This window comes from Schistocerca piceifrons, chromosome 3 (assembly GCF_021461385.2).
Source record: "Schistocerca piceifrons isolate TAMUIC-IGC-003096 chromosome 3, iqSchPice1.1, whole genome shotgun sequence".
NCBI lineage: Eukaryota > Metazoa > Arthropoda > Insecta > Orthoptera > Acrididae > Schistocerca > Schistocerca piceifrons.
Genome location: NC_060140.1, coordinates 86,290,536 through 86,307,361, shown reverse-complemented (window position 1 = coordinate 86,307,361; position 16,826 = coordinate 86,290,536). Strand labels below are relative to the sequence as shown.

The window sequence follows — 16,826 nt, the reverse complement described above, 5'->3', positions numbered from 1 at the left end:
ACTTTACTCTAGGGTAATTCTGGACAACTCCAGGAACAAAATCGACAGTCACAGAGTTGCCAAATGTATTCTACAGTTCTGCCGGATCTCCATCAGACGATCAACAGCCACAATTCGTTTTTTCAGCCGATGTGTTTCTTTACGCAGGATTGCACGGGGAAGCAAAACCACTCGAAGGCGCGCCGTCGCCGCTGCTAGTGCATCGACCGGGAGCAGAAGTACCCAGTAGAGGCCAATGAGTTTTATTCGCGTTTATGTATCTATGGTTTGGATCTAGAGTGTACTTACGAACAATATTCAGATGCACCAAATGTCGAAAGTCGTAAATAAAGAGCAGGGAAAATCATTTGGGTGGTTTACCTCTTCAGTGGCGTGCCTTTCCACCTTAAGTGAACTGTAAACTAAAAAACCTCTTTCATCGTACGTGATGCTTTTCTAATTTTACCAGTTGTGAATATTCGTGTCTTGTAATCAAATTTCATAGGCTGTGAATAGCATATATTGTCAAATCACAAAAGGAAACCGTGCAAGAAAATCTTTCGCAATGACCAAAAAATAGGACTCAAAACCACGAAGATATTTAAACAAGTGAATCATTGTAGTGCAAGTTCGATTCCAGGGTTTCATAACATGAAAGGAGAAGCAGTTGTAATGAGAATGTGGAACAAGGAGAAAAAGTGCCAACTTTAATGTGCTGAATACGTCATTCTCGAGCAAAAGGCCGGCCGGTGGGGCCGAACTGTTCTAGGCGCTTCAGTCTGGAACCGCGCGCCTGCTACGGTCGCAGGTTCGAATCCTGCCTCGGACATGGATGTGTGTGATGTTCTTAGGTTAGTCAGGTTCAAGTAGTTCTAATTTCTAGGGGACTGATGACATCAGATGTTAAGTACCATAGTGCTCAGAGCCATTTGAACCTTTCGAGCTAAACTGTCATTCATTCTATAAAAAGCAAAGAGACGAAAGGTATCGCCTACTCGTAACAATTATAATATGCCTGCAGGCGATACTTTCTCAGTAAAAGCGAAAAGCTTCTGAAGACTGAGCTTTCCGATTTGAGACAACACAGAGAGGAACTAAAGTAACAAGAAGAAGTTGTCCCCGGTGAGCGTGAGACGGAATTTCTATCAGTTCCTCACAGCTGGCGCATTTCGATCGTAGTTTAATTCCCAGTTGTTTCACATGAACAGCCATCTAGCGTATCACAACATTCGTATGAGAATTATCCAGATGTTATCGTTAAAACAGACTATTGTTTTAAATACCACAGTACTTGCAGCCGGATCTGGATGACTGGACAATTCTAATTTTAATTTTACGTCATCTTTGACACTACTGGGAAGGCTTAATAACGCTTTTAAGATACATCCTGTTCACAAGATCTTGTCTCCTGATGCAACTGCTCATCGGCTCTTGCTTAACAACAAACTTGAGCGTCACATAAATAGGGTAAAACCAGAAGGACAAATAGTCATGGAGGACAGACATGCTATTATTTACATCACCGTTGAAGAACATGAAAAAGTTAAGCATTGGTAAAGCAACGAATTAAGATGACACATTAGTATCATCACAGCAGTCCAGAGAAACGCAGGACATGATGCTTCATTTCTGTAGCATATTAGTTTCTCAGGACACACTCTGGGCAGGTACTGCCCATTACGAAAAACGCATCATATAGCCCACAATATGGTACACAACTGTTCTCCGAGCTCGCACGCTTCCATGAATGGTAGGCATATACACTCCTGGAAATTGAAATAAGAACACCGTGAATTCATTGTCCCAGGAAGGGGAAACTTTATTGACACATTCCTGGGGTCAGATACATCACATGATCACACTGACAGAACCACAGGCACATAGACACAGGCAACAGAGCATGCACAATGTCGGCACTAGTACAGTGTATATCCACCTTTCGCAGCAATGCAGGCTGCTATTCTCCCATGGAGACGATCGTAGAGATGCTGGATGTAGTCCTGTGGAACGGCTTGCCATGCCATTTCCACCTGGCGCCTCAGTTGGACCAGCGTTCGTGCTGGACGTGCAGACCGCGTGAGACGACGCTTCATCCAGTCCCAAACATGCTCAATGGGGGACAGATCCGGAGATCTTGCTGGCCAGGGTAGTTGACTTACAGCTTCTAGAGCACGTTGGGTGGCACGGGATACATGCGGACGTGCATTGTCCTATTGGAACAGCAAGTTCCCTTGCCGGTCTAGGAATGGTAAAACGATGGGTTCGATGATGGTTTGGATGTACGGTGCACTATTCAGTGTCCCCTCGACGATCACCAGTGGTGTACGGCCAGTGTAGGAGATCGCTCCCCACACCATGATGCCGGGTGTTGGCCCTGTGTGCCTCGGTCGTATGCAGTCCTGATTGTGGCGCTCACCTGCACGGCGCCAAACACGCATACGACCATCATTGGCACCAAGGCAGAAGCGACTCTCATCGCTGAAGACGACACGTCTCCATTCGTCCTTCCATTCACGCCTGTCGCGACACCACTGGAGGCGGGCTGCACGATGTTGGGGCGTGAGCGGAAGACGGCCTAACGGTGTGCGGGACCATAGCCCAGCTTCATGGAGACGGTTGCGAATGGTCCTCGCCGATACCCCAGGAGCAACAGTGTCCCTAATTTGCTGGGAAGTGGCGGTGCGGTCCCCTACGGCACTGCGTAGGATCCTACGGTCTTGGCGTGCATCCGTGCGTCGCTGCGGTCCGGTCCCAGGTCGACGGGCACGTGCACCTTCCGCCGACCACTGGCGACAACATCGTTGTACTGTGGAGACCTCACGCCCCACGTGTTGAGCAATTCGGCGGTACGTCCACCCGGCCTCCCGCATGCCCACTATACGCCTTCGCTCAAAGTCCGTCAACTGGACATACGGTTCACGTCCACGCTGTCGCGGCATGCTACCAGTGTTAAAGACTGCGATGGAGCTCCGTATGCCACGGCAAACTGGCTGACACTGACGGCGGCGGTGCACAAATGCTGCGCAGCTAGCGCCATTCGACGGCCCAACACCGCGGTTCCTGGTGTGTCCGCTGTGCCGTGCGTGTGATCATTGCTTGTACAGCCCTCTCGCAGTGTCCGGAGCAAGTATGGTGGGTCTGACACACCGGTGTCAATGTGTTCTTTTTTCCATTTCCAGGAGTGTAGTAAGATGAACCACGGTTAAATTTGTTGGTGATGTCACCCACCATTATAGAAACTGAAATAAAGTACCTGTCCTTTCCTTGAGAAAATAAAAAAAATAATAATAAATATTACACGACAGACTTTTAACGGCCGAGAAGTTATTGCTTATCGTACATTTCAGATATGTGAAGTGTATAACAGAGATCGTGGTTCATCCTAGTATATGTCTACAATGCCGTTGGTTCTCAGGACAAGGAATCGTCGTAGTGCAAATGAATCAGAGACTCTGTCCGTATGGGTTAAAGGTGCACTGAGTTGTGCAAAGATTAAAGTTGTTGGTGTTGTCACGCATTATTAAAGAGACTGAAATAAAGTACCTGTCCTTTCCTCGAGAAAATAAAAAATGATAATAAATATTACACGACAGCAAAAATGAAACGTATTGGGTCATGTCAATGACCCATCCCAAGTCATCCAGATACTGATTCACCAAGAGACACTCACATCTCAGAGGGGGGAACCATGGCAATGGGGAGAGGCGTGCTCCCATAAAAAGTGTACTATGCACGTGTTGGGCCGTGTCAGGATTGAGAAAATAATAATTAGTAATAAATATTGCACAACAGCAAAAAAGAAACCCACTGAAGGCTGCGGAGGCAATTTTGAAGGCCCTGTCGAAGAATGGTTTCCAGCATGTATCTGAAGACTGGCAGAAACGCTGGGACAAGCGCAAAGCATTTATGGGAGAGTACTTTGAGAAGGACCATCAAAATAATGAGGATGAGTAAAGGTATGTTGTCAAAAATATTATGATCATTCTTTATTGAACAGCCCTCGTACTTATTTATAGGACACATTTCTTCGTGAACATTTGATGAGGAAAATTATTTGCAGGGAAGTTCAGTATAATCGGTATCCCATGTGCCTTGGTTCAAATGATTCAAATGGCTCTGAGCACTATGGGACTTAACATCTGAGGTCATCAGTTCCCTAGAACTACTTAAACCCAACTAACCTAAGGACATCACACACATCCATGCCCGAGGCAGGATTCGAACCTGCGACCGTAACAGTCGCGCGGTTCCGGACTGAAGCGCCTAGAACCGCTCGGCCACCCCGGCTGGTCCACCGTGTGCCTAACACCATCTAATGTTAAGTGAGTTGTGTTACAGTTTCGTGCTTCTAACTCCAATTTTGGGAAATTGGATCATACCACTTCTAAAAAAAATATACGTTTTTCTGTAGGCCAATACGAAGGTGCCTGAATCAGGCGAAACGCGTCTTTGGTAAATAAGTAATGATTGCAGCCAGACGACCAAAACTGTTTTTTTCTTTATCCAGTGAATGAGTTCTTTAGTTCGCAGTTCGCCTAAAACAGGGAAAAAAATTTAGTATTACGCTTTAGACCCAGACAATAGAGAAATGCGAATAAAGCTCACTTACTCATGTTAGGTATTTCTGCTTCTTGTCAACGCAGTGCTAGCCGACGACACTGTGTCTTCACAGGGTGAGCTTCCCCAGCTCAGGAAACACATCGGCTGAGCAAACCTATTCTGCCTGTCTGTGGTGTAATGGCTAACTGACGATATTGTAGAATATGTTTGGCAAGTATGTGACTGTCGATCTACTTCCTGGAGTGCTTCAGATTTATCCTGATAAATTCACTCAATAATTTCTTATGATTTACACATAATATTCTGAATTATTCTCACTTAGGGGATGACATGGAGGCAGCAAATTGATATTTTTGGGTCCAGGGAGCTAGTTTCAACAGGAACTGCAGTTTGTGGAGCGCTGTCTGCCTTAGTTGTATGCTAGATTAGTGGTAGCCGGCACGGTAGCTCAGCGTGTTCGGTCAGAGGGCTGCGCGCTCTCTGTAATAAAAAAAAAACTGAGTCAAGGAACCAATGATCAATTTGAACGGATGTCTTGTCCCCACCAAACGCAACGAACTATATCAAACAAAATGAGTAAAAACAGTGAAGACACCCTAAGACAAATTCTCCCCTATAAGTTTTGTCGCTACCTTGATTCTGTATCTTGTAGATCTAAATGTGAAAGACTTTCACAGTTGTTAGTGCTAGCTTTCTGTGCTTCTGTCAATTGTATTGACTTAATTGTCGCACTGAACCATTTGTTAGCTGATTTTTTTTTTGCATATACCCCTACTACTGCAGTTGCATGTGGTGTCACCGCCAGACACCACACTTGCTAGGTGGTAGCCTTTAAATCGGCCGCGGTCCGTTATTATACGTCGGACCCGCGTGTCGCCACTGTCAGTGGTTGCAGACCGACCGCCGCCACACGGCAGGTCTAGAGAGACTTCCTAGCACTCGCCCCAGTTGTACAGCCGACTTTGCTAGTGATGGTTCACTGACAATTACGCTCTCATTAGCCGAGACGATAGTTAGCATAGCCTTCAGCTACGTCATTTGCTACGACCTAGCAAGGCGCCATTGTGATGCATGTACAGTCAGACTGATGTTCACCAATTATGGATTAAAGTTAAGTATTCCTGAAGCTACGTACTTTTCTTGATAGTATAATTACTTTACCTGTTCCAGACCTCGCGCCAGCCTGCGTGAGCTTAAACGCGTGCCTTTTGGCTTCCTCTCCTAGTGGCTTGGCTGTCTTGCCAAGTCACAACATTGTATATTTTTGTGATAGTCCTCTAAAGCTTCTTCATGTGGACTGAACGAAGACTCTGACCGTTTCGAAGCCCAAATGCGCATATTGTTCAGAAATTCGTGACAATTTGGGATACTTCGTTCTATTAAAAAAGAGCTTTTTCGTATCATTATCATGATAAGTTATAATTCATTTATTTTAGCTCTCCGTCCGAACAGGCTTCGGAAGGTCCAACGGTACCGACCAACCGCCGTGTCATCCTCAACCGATAGGCGTCACTGAATGGGGATATGGAGGGGCATGTGATCAGCACAACGTTCTCCCGGCCGCTGTCAGTCTTTGTGAACGGAGCCGCTATTTCTCTGTCAAGAAGCTACTCAAATGGTCTAACAAGGTTGAGCCGTGGTAAAAATCGCTGTTTTGAAGAGCACGCCGCAGAGCGTAGTGTGAAGCAGTCGCCCTCCGTTTCTGGCGGTGGCGCCGCTGTGGCAATCGCAGCTTTGGTGTCTCCCTCTGGTGGGAAAGGGGAAAGGTTGCCTACTCACGTGCATTTAAGGGGCGCGATAAGCTCGCCAGTCGGTCAGTTGGTCAGTCTGGAGTCAGTCTGGGATCAGTCTCTCGTCCCCAGCTTGCTGCTCTGTCTCTCGTCCGAATTTGTGGCGCAGTGAGAGAACTCAACGAGTGGTCGCCCGGTCGGGGGCTTAGTTCCTGCATCTGAGTCTGCGCATTAGGCCTCCAGTCTGCTCGAGTTGCTCAGGCAACGCTCATTGGCGGTTGGATCGATCGGTTGGTCGGTCGCGCACTGAGACACAAGATGACTTGTCCGCCTTGACCGTCGGCGCATGTGAGGTCGCCACGTGAGTGCAGTGGGCCGCGCCGTATAGCGAGGGGTAGTGGCTTCGCGACCGACACGAGAGCAACAGGAGTCAACCCACGACATCAGTCTGGCCGGTGCGAGCTGCGACGCCTTCCTGCGTCCGTTGAAGCTGCTGGCAGCGGACAGTTCGGGAGAGCGTTTTGGGGGTGCTGCGCCAGGTCTTCGCTAGAAATCGCAGTTTATTAGGAGTTGCGTGATTGGTGATACGTTGTTTCATTTCCTTGTTAAATTCTACTTGTTTTCTTGGTGAGGTCACCAGCCGCTTTGTTTTGGGGTCGTCCCACCATTCTTCTCCGTTTGCCCACCCGCGGGAAAGTGGTTATTTATGAATTGGATGGTCCGTTTTTTCCCTTGTGGAGTAGGGGCGGGTTAGAGCAACCTGCGGTTCGGGTTGTTCGGTAATCTCCCCATGTACCTGCCGTACGTTAATAGCTGCCTCTGTCATGTTTGTCGGATTCGGTGTGTTAACAAATTTGTTGCTTCAAGTTTAGCGGCCTAATTCCTGAAATATGTTTTTATCTTGCCTATCATCTTGAGAGGCGGTATATGTGTACTGCACAGCATGTTTTGCCAACCTTGTATAATTTTATGTAACATTGCGTTTCATGGACTTTTGTTTAAATGGTCATTTTAGTGTATAAAGTTGCCACGCTTCCACTGTAAGACTTTCTTAGAAGTTATAATCAAGTTGCACGTTCGGTGGCAAGTTAATCTTTAATTTTTAGTGTTTTGCACCATTTCCATCCCTCCTTCGGGGTGCATAGTTTGTGTGCTTGTGTGAATTGTTAAAACTTTTACTTTAAGGTAATCTGGTGTGTTGCAGATTTTCACCTGTCTAGTCTTTCAGAGGTTGTTGTGAGCGGTCGTGAGTACAGTCGTGTCAAAAGGGAGTGGCAAGGTTCTCAGCCCGAAGGCTCTTTTATTTCTTTCTGCCTCTGAATAAATTGTAACTTGATATTTAGTGGGTGCTTTCTGCTTATAATTTTAAATGTTTCTAAAAAAGAAAAAAAATGCTTTTAGGAATAAAATTCCCATTTGTTAAAAATAATTTCATTTTGATTTCATCAGTTACTCCCTGGCAACTACTTCCACGCTCACATAGTGTGATTAAATGTGTTAATGTTCTTGGTGAACAGCTAGTAAATAAAGTAATGCATCCCATTTTCCAAAAGCGCTCGGGAGACCTGGAGGGTCATCAATCCAAGTGCTAGCCAAGACCAACAGTGCTTAACTGCGGTGATCTGACGGAAAACAGTGTTATCATTTGGGCAAGGCCGCTGGCTAAGTTAGTACGGTGCATACTAAATAGCAAATTTTCGTTAGTTTATTGAATAGAGCAGATAAACATGAGATATAAACTAATCAGCTGCAGTGTAGTCTCCCATACTATCTACAACAGTGTGACAATGTTCGGATGGTTTTTCGACTTGACGCCTGTAGATAACACGTTGGTAGTACCTCGTCTCCTTGCATGTTATGCCAACAGACAGTAAAGCTGGGAGTTCAGCATAACCATAAGGCGAGGAATCTCGGAAATTCTGTCACCAGCTGAACTTCAGACAGAAGGCAAAGCGGAAATTATAGACTTTGATTGGGCCATTTCCGGAAGTCAGTGTTGACGTCTCGTTTTTGTCTGTTTTTTCATTAAATTTCTAAAAATATTAACAGATATTTCCATTAGAGCTTCAATGTAATGTGCTGTTCGTTTCAGAGCATCTTGTGCTGTACACATGTGACTGGTTTTGATTATTTAATGAACGTACCGATAAATGTCTATGTCTGCAGACTATGTTCTCATTCTGGAGGCATCCCAGTTGCGACCATCGCTACGAGACTCACGTCATTCATTCAGTTTTTTCAGAGCCGTTTACCACAACAAAACCCCACCTCACGCTATAATGACACCCAGTCATTAACTTCAGCAGTAGAGCAGGACTTTGCACCGTTTTCTTGGGAAGGCGCTCGTCAGTGTTGTTCATTGAACTCTACACTAAAATTATTTCGACCTAGCTATGAGTTTTTAGTATTTATAGCAGTATCGTGAGAATGACAGTGATGAATGATTGCCCAGTAAGTATTCCGTTCACGCTGTTACGAACGAGTATTTCACATACTGGGTGATACCCAGTCCCAGCACGTTGCCCACTCCTCTCTATTAACACCTACGAGGTTTGTCCGGAAAATACGTATAAAAGTTGAATAATGTCTTTTGTTACAAGTTGCAGTCACCGCCAGGTGGGACTACTGCTGTAGTCAATCCCATCAACGCTCAGTTCGAGTCAGAGCACGCTTCATGAAGGTGGGAGTGTGCGGCAGCTTGTTGACAGTTACCCTTTTTCACCTGCCGTCGGCATGGAGCTCTCTCTGATTGAGGAACAGCGCGTCAACATCAAGTTTCTTGCAAAGCTAGGCAAGAATGGCCGTGAGATTTTTGAGTGTTTGAAACAGGTTTACGGAGACAATTCTCTGAAGGAACCAACCGTGAACAAGTGGTTAAAAAGGTTGCGGGATGGCCGAGAAGAAGTGAACGATGGCCCTCGCCCAGGACGCCGTCAACATCGAGTTCCGATGCAAGTGTTGAACGACATCGGGCTTGTGTTCTTAAGGACCGTAGCTTGACAGTCAGAATGATTGCTGACGAGCTGTCAATCCCCAAAACAATGGTTCAAGAAATCCTGACACAAAAACTTGAAATGAAGAAATTGTGTGCGAAAATCGCACCGAAGCTCTTGACGCCATAACAGAAAGCAAAGAGGGTTGAGTGCTGTGAGGATTGGTTGGAAGCAGAGGAACGAGGGGACTTTCTCAACCGAGTCATCACTGGAAACGAGTACTGGTTTTACGAATTCGATGTGGAGCTCAAATCTCAAAGCAAGGAATGGAAACTAGCAAGAGAACCGAGAACAAGACTGTCGCGAAAATCAAGGTCCAATGTGAACACAATGTTGATTGTTTTCTTTGATTCTAGGGGCATTGTTCACAAGAAATTTGTCCCTCCCGGCCAGAGAGTGAACGGAAATTTTTACGTTGAAGATCTGACACGTGTCAGAGCTCGTGTGGCCCGAGTTCGACCGGAGCTGATAAAAGGGGGCAGGTGGATCCTTCATCATGACAATGCGCCCGCTCACACGTCGCTCGTTGTGCGCGATGTTTTGGCCCGAAGCTCAATCACCGTGACAGACCACCCGCCTTATTCACCCGATTTTGCCGCGTGTGACTTCTTCATGTTCCCGAAATGCAAAATGGTGCTTCGGGGGCGGCACTTGGGAGATGTGGAAGCCATCAAGGCGGAAACGACACGGCAACTGAACAACATCACAACTGAAGACTTTCAGCAATGTTATCAACAGTGGAAACGGCGTTGGCAGAAGTGTATCGCGTCTTAAGGCGAGTATTTTGAGGGAGACCATATTGTAATACCTGAATAATTGTAAAATAAAGTTATTATTCAACTTTTATACGTATTTTCCGGACAAACCTCGTATATCACTGGACCGTTGAACATTCTCATCTAACAGATAGATAACAGTGAGAAATGATGCATGCCCTCACACCATGCAATTTTATGACGGCAAATTTATAACGGCATTCAAAGTTTAAAGGAAAACGTTGGTGCAGATATTCTAGCAGCACCTCTCCTTCCACTGATGGCCAAATATCCCTGTTGAAAATTTCTTCTGCGATCAGCATTCGAGGTAGTTGTCTCTAAATAGAATACTGCGGCACTTCCAAGAAACAGCAACACACTCTAAACTAGGCCAGGTAAGGTTTTGCTGTTTAGATCTGCTGGAGGCTCCGACAGGTGTAAGAACCATTCGAGATTTTTGCAGGTTTGGCTATCCGAATGTGAGACAGCCAAATGATGGAAATAGATATACAAATGAAACATATTCGTGATGTTGGTACGTTAGCTGTGCCATACCTAGTACAGATTGCTGCGGCAGCCATTTTGAGACTTTGACGTTGGGTGGCAAGTCGTCCATGTCCTTCTCCCACTTCCAGAGCACCCTCTGTCGCAGTTTCTTAAAACCCTCGAGAAACGCCAGCCTTCTTTCTTCAGGCATCGTGCTCGCCTGGACCATGGAACCCAGGCTGAAGTAGACGGCACCGTCCTCTGCCCCATCCAGCCAGTCCTGTATGTCCTGCACGTGAAAGTAAACAACTTTAGTTACGATCATTCGTTAATTATCGAGACAACTGCAAGGCAGGTACGCCATAAATTTCAAATGAAACACCTCATTGGCACTCTTTGTACATTATGAAGACAGTCAGATGCAATCACAGTTCCTCCAGTGATCAGCGGTGAAGCATAAGCAGCTTAGACACTTGCGATCGCTTTACCTTGTCTAGAATTTTTCCACTAAGTAAAATTGCGATATCTTTATAGGAATAACGCAAGCAGTTGACTACCAACTGTTTGGCGTATATTTCAGGTATGCGCCAACACTTGGCACTGCTGTATTGGCTGTAGTCTTTAGGGTTACCTGAAGATTCAAAAATCCAAGAGTGTGGGAAATTTAAAAATAGATCAAAAAGTTTAAGAAATATTCGAAAAATCCATTATGGCGGAGCTAGTCTAGTTGTGGATTGAAAATCCATCCGCCTCTCCTTCCCTCTCCAGTCAACTTCAGCGTAGCATTTTAGTGGGTGTTAAAATGAAGCAATAACAGCATAGTAATTGAGCAGGTATTAAAATGAATCAACCAGCCACAATGTAGCTGTGAAATTAGGTAAGTTTCATTTGAACTGCGCAATAATGGTGCCAAATTCAAAGATATTTGCCTATGAATTGCGTAAAATGACGTAACGTACAATATTTCCAAGTTGAAAAAATATTGAAGCTTCACTTGACTTGGTGTTATATTGTAAGATATTTGCCTCTGAATTACATAAAGTGACACCATAGAACACATACACACACACACACACACACACACACACACACACACACACACACACTCGCTGTATGTTCCACTTCTGTAAATAAATCGTCAAATTTCATCCGTCATACGTGCCCACAATATCAAAAGAATTACGTATAACATTTGCCCATCTGCCTCATCATCATCTCTCTCATTTATACACATCTATAAACTCTGTACTGCCGGCAGCTGTGACCGAGCTGTTCTAAGCGCTTCAGTCCGGAACCGCGCTGCTGCTACGGTCGCAGGTTCGAATCCTGCCTCGGACATGGCTGTGTTTGATGTCCTTATGTTAGTTAGGTTTAAGTAGTTCTAAGTATAGGGGACTGATGACAAATGTTAAGTCCCATACTGCTTAGAGCCATTTGGAACACTGTACTGCCTCATCATTAAATTCATTCCACATATGTGCATTGGCATGTTCAATAAAGTATAAATACATGAGCATCGTGATTAGTAAAACACACACGCACGTACACTTCTGTAAATCATTTTTCTCTGTTTTCATATGTGAATACTATACTCCTTCCAAATATGCAGCCACTTACTAGATGGTCTAGAGAGAGGGAGAGAGAGAGAGAGAGAGAGACTGAGGGAGATAGACTGATAGATAGATAGAGAGACAGAGAGAGAAAGGGAGAGAGACATTGGGGGCCTGTGCGAGGGGAAAACTAGCTCTTCACGTCTGTGGTAGAAGTGTCTGGTATGCTGGAAAAAGCATTTAAATCCGTTTCTCAGTCGCTACAGAGAATAACTCAAGAAGAACAGTTATTCTGATAGGAGAAGAAGAAGACAGGCCAAGATTACGATGAGGAGTATGTTGGTGATGAGGAAGGAGAGAATGTTTGTTATGAGGAAGACGATTATTATGACGATGATGGGAGGAATATGAACAGGAAGAAAAGGAGGATGATTACGACGAGGAAAATGACGTTCACGATTGGAAAAACAGACTCCAAAAGTCGCCAGCAGACATCGACAACTTTCATTGGAATAAACTTAATGAAATGGTAGAGCAAGTGGTTTTGTTTCTAACTTTGAAAAAGTAGGGAATATTTCGCATTTTAAGGAATTAATTTCTACAGATCGATTAGTACTTGAAGTTCATGGTGTCTGTCAGAAATCAGGTGTGTGTGTGTGTGTTTGAGAGAGAGAGAGAGAGAGAGAGAGAGAGAGAGAGAGATACAAAGAGGGAGGGAGGGGGAGAGAGGGAGAGAGAGAAAGAGAGAGAGAGAGAGAGGAGCACAAGTGAGATGAGAGATACAGTGTCTGATGACCATCACTGCTCCACCCGGTAGTATCTGGGGTAAAGGCAGTTACCTGTGTAATGTAGCCAACATTGCCCCATCCACTAAGTATCCTGGGGTGATGGCAGTCACCTATATAAACTGACAATTAGCTCCATCCAATGGTCCAGTAGTATCCATGGGGTAATGGCAATGAATGGAATAATATTGCTCTAACCCAACAAGGTGTGTGTGTGTGTGTGTGTGTGTGTGTGTGTGTGCGCGCGCGTGTGTGTGATGGTGCCAGTTTAGACAATTCAGTCTCAAATATCTTTGAACATAGTGCCAGAGCCAATTCAAGTGAAGGTTACGTATATTTTCAACATGGAGGTATTGTACATGACATGGCTGTACACAATTTAGAGGGACCGGAGTGGGGAAAGGAGTAACAGTGGGAGGGGGAGAGGAAGGGGAGGGGGGAGCTCACAAACAGCAACTAGGCTAAGCGCCAATTTGGATTTTACAATTTTTTACATTTATTCTTAATTTACCAGAATCTTGAATTTTCTAAGTTTCCTCCCAGCGCCACTTGGTATTTTTAAATTTCCCACCAGTCGCCAGCTTGGATTTTTTTTATTTTCCACCACCACCAGAGACTGCAGTGCCGCGATAGCAGTGCTGACTAGCGGTGGAAACTTCAGCTACGCACCAAAGAGTTGGCAGCCATACTACTACTCTCTGCTTTGTCTATGCACAAAATGAAGTGAATGGTTTAACGTCTAGTTAACGTTGAGTACATAAACATGAAGCACAAACTTGAGCTTGACAAGGATAGAGAAAGCCATCAGCTGTTTCCTTTTCCGATTATCCATCCGGGGATTTATTTAGGGAAACCAAGGAAACTCTAACTCTGGATGGCCAGATGTAGAATACAGCCATGTTCTTCCTGAATGCGCATCCCTCGCTCTAAGTCTAGTAACGTGATTCAATAAAGACGAAAAGCGCAGCATGAAGCCGATAGTGCCTAACTCGTGTTCGCAATTTCGTTTCGTCTAGAGCTTAGTCGCCTGTCAAAGCTTACAACACAACGCCACAAAGACGCTGTTTGTACCCTTTTGGCAGATCAGAATCCTTGGAACAGATGAGAAACTGACTGGAAGCTCAAGAGTACTGAACCTACCACCAGGTGCCGTATCAGGCTCCTTAGCGACGATTAGTGGACATGGAAAATTTTCGTGGTAGGTGGTTGGGGGATGACAAAGAGTAAACAATCCAGTAACGTTGAGACGGGTGTTACGATTAACCAAGGAAAACCCCCAGTTGGGAAACGGGGCAAAAATTAGTTGGTTACTGTCGAGTTGCAATTTACAATTTCTTTATTGATTACTTTAACCATTAAAAGTCATTTCTTTATCACTTGACCAGGAACAGATCCAAAAAACCTAGTAGGTATGAGTGCCCTTTCAAAACAATTTACTTTACAGTTAACGGCCAAGCCATTTTACTTAAAACCGACTTTGATAAAACATTTGATAACAAATCAAAATTTTCCAAGTAATGAAACTAAAAACTTTACTTTACCGATAATAGCCAAGCAATTTTACTTAAAACAGACTTTGATAAAGCATTTAATAACAAAATTAAAACTTTCCAAGTAATGAAACAAAAAAAACCACTAGTTTGCTTACAATTTCGCTACCGAACATGTAGGGAGCCAACTTCTTTTAAACTTTGGCACAACAAAATATTAAATTACAAGGGCTCGCTAACAAGGAGGTAGAACTAGCATTTTCAAAGGATGCCAAGTAGATTAAAACAATCAAAGTAAAGATAGTCGTTCACCTTTTACAATAACTAACCATTTTAAAGCCACGTAATTTTAAAAACCCACCAATGAAAGGCAAACTTAACCTTTTTAAACAGTGGCCAAAAACAATCAGAGTAAAATACAACTATTTAACATTTTACAATAACTAACAACTTTAGTACCATGTCCTGCCACCAAAATGTCCTCGGATAGAAATAATTAACCGACCGGGTGTAAGGGCGGCCACAACTGTCTCCCGAAGGATGCTCAGGCTAGAAGCGGGCTAACAGACCCACAACGCCTCACATTCAGCAATCACATCGACCTCACGGGGCGCCAGGGGAGGAGGAGGAATCAAATCAGGAACCATAATCCCTGCCCAAAAATACACTTCCTGCCAGGCAGTACTAATAAGAAGCCAAAAGATCACTGTCTGTAATTACACCGGCGACAGGGACAGAAAACCCGAACGCAGCAGGCCACAAGGCAGAAAAGACGCTGGTTGCACAAATCAAAATTCTTCAATTAACATCTAAACCTTTAACCAAGTTAACTTGCAGTTTATCAGAGAAACAGCAGGTGAACTCCGATGCAAAGGTCCTCACACCCGACCGTGTCCACGTCGCCAGCGCACCCAACTGGGCACAGTCACGTAGCCACGCGCTCTGTCGCCGGAGCCCTCGTCTTCTCTGCATCCACGGCGGCGAAGTACCACTCCTCAGGTTAGGCCAGTTACTAGTCCATCATTCCCGCCTCCAGACGGAAAATTTAAAGACATCCGTTGCCGCGTCCCACCAAGTAGTGACTCGGAACCACAGCCGTGGCCCCCGGGTGCTCACAGCAAGAGCTTACAGCCTTGTCCCGTCAACTCGTCCCACTCGTCTCGCACCGCCAGGGATAGACCACGCGGCTTCTCGGAACAACAGCCAACTCACCACCGCCACGCCACGCCGCGGTCTCATCGTACGACATTCTCTAATTCCCGATTTTAAAAACCGACCGACCGACTCGTCAGCGCTAGGCAACCAACCGGCCATCCCCCCAGAGATCTTATTCCCTTACACAAGGCTATCAGGAAGCAACGACTAGATAAGACCAGACACGCCGCCAGAGGGGAATTTCAACAGAATCGTACGCACCGTAACGATAAATATGAAAGAATCAATTAATGATGGAATGGAAGGGCTCAGAACAATCTTTACAGCGCGATATATGTTGAGAGCCGACACACGGCTCAAACGTCTTAGACGTGTGGTCTGAACTGTATTAATAAACCGAACGATATATGCAGAGCATACACCCACTCCCAAGAAACTACCTGTCAGTTTGTCAAAGAAACTGATCTATGTGAGACAAGTCCAGCAATGTGTGTACCGCACACTGACATTCAGAGCCCCGTTCATGCAGGAGTATGATTGGGTGGAGAAACATTGTTACAGCACAGAATAGTAAGTGGTTAAAAATCAGAAAATTTTATTACAACTCTGTCACCTTGCTACAAGCAAAGTGCGGTCACGCCAGAGGCACAGACAGGACCAGGAAATAAGCTCTATGTCGCAAGTGGATCAGGCCTCGGCACGTTACAACACTGCGCTGAGAGAGAGAGAGAGAGAGAGAGAGAGAGAGAGAGGGAGAGAGAGAGAGAGATAGAGAGAGAGGACGGCCTCAGCAGAAAACAGCACAGGACAGAAAACCAACAGAAATGTGACACGCATATTCGTTAGCTCTTAAGAGATGTCGAAGAAAACTGTACCAATCGTGAGAAACAGTATCGGAGAACCTGCTCAGCAGTTAAGAGCCTATTAAGCGAATACAGCAGAATAAGAAGGACACATGCTGTCATTACGGACCGAGGATGGCGTCATAGCCTCACGTTGGTCCCCTTTAAATACACGAGCTCTCCATCTCTCAAGAAGTTGATCACTGGGCTCGATGACATTCGCAGTAATAGCACTCGATTCAGTGATTATGATAGTGTATCGAATCTATGTCCTAGATTTTTCAGAACATTTTTGAAAAATATGTAAAAATCTGCCAACCGATTGCATAGATTTTCTGTATACCTGGACCAGGTTTCGTCTAAGGGTGACTTCATCAGGAGGTAAGGTAATTACATGAAAAACATATCGTCAAAGATGTACAGTGATTTAAGAGCTGAGTTGCTCAAGTCATACATTAAAATATAAAACTCACACCACACCGGTGTCACTTATGTTTTAAT

General features: G+C 45.0%; 1 protein-coding gene across 1 annotated transcript in view; it reads right to left on the bottom strand.

Annotated features, from left to right (window-relative positions):
- Positions 1–16,826, bottom strand: part of LOC124788006 (UDP-glucosyltransferase 2-like) — a 69,802-nt gene that overhangs the window by 12,728 nt on the left and 40,248 nt on the right. Inside the window, exon 5 of the mRNA XM_047255048.1 lies at positions 10,573–10,792. Within this exon, the coding sequence (XP_047111004.1) occupies positions 10,573–10,792 (220 nt within the window). The remainder of the gene's footprint in view (positions 1–10,572; positions 10,793–16,826) is intronic.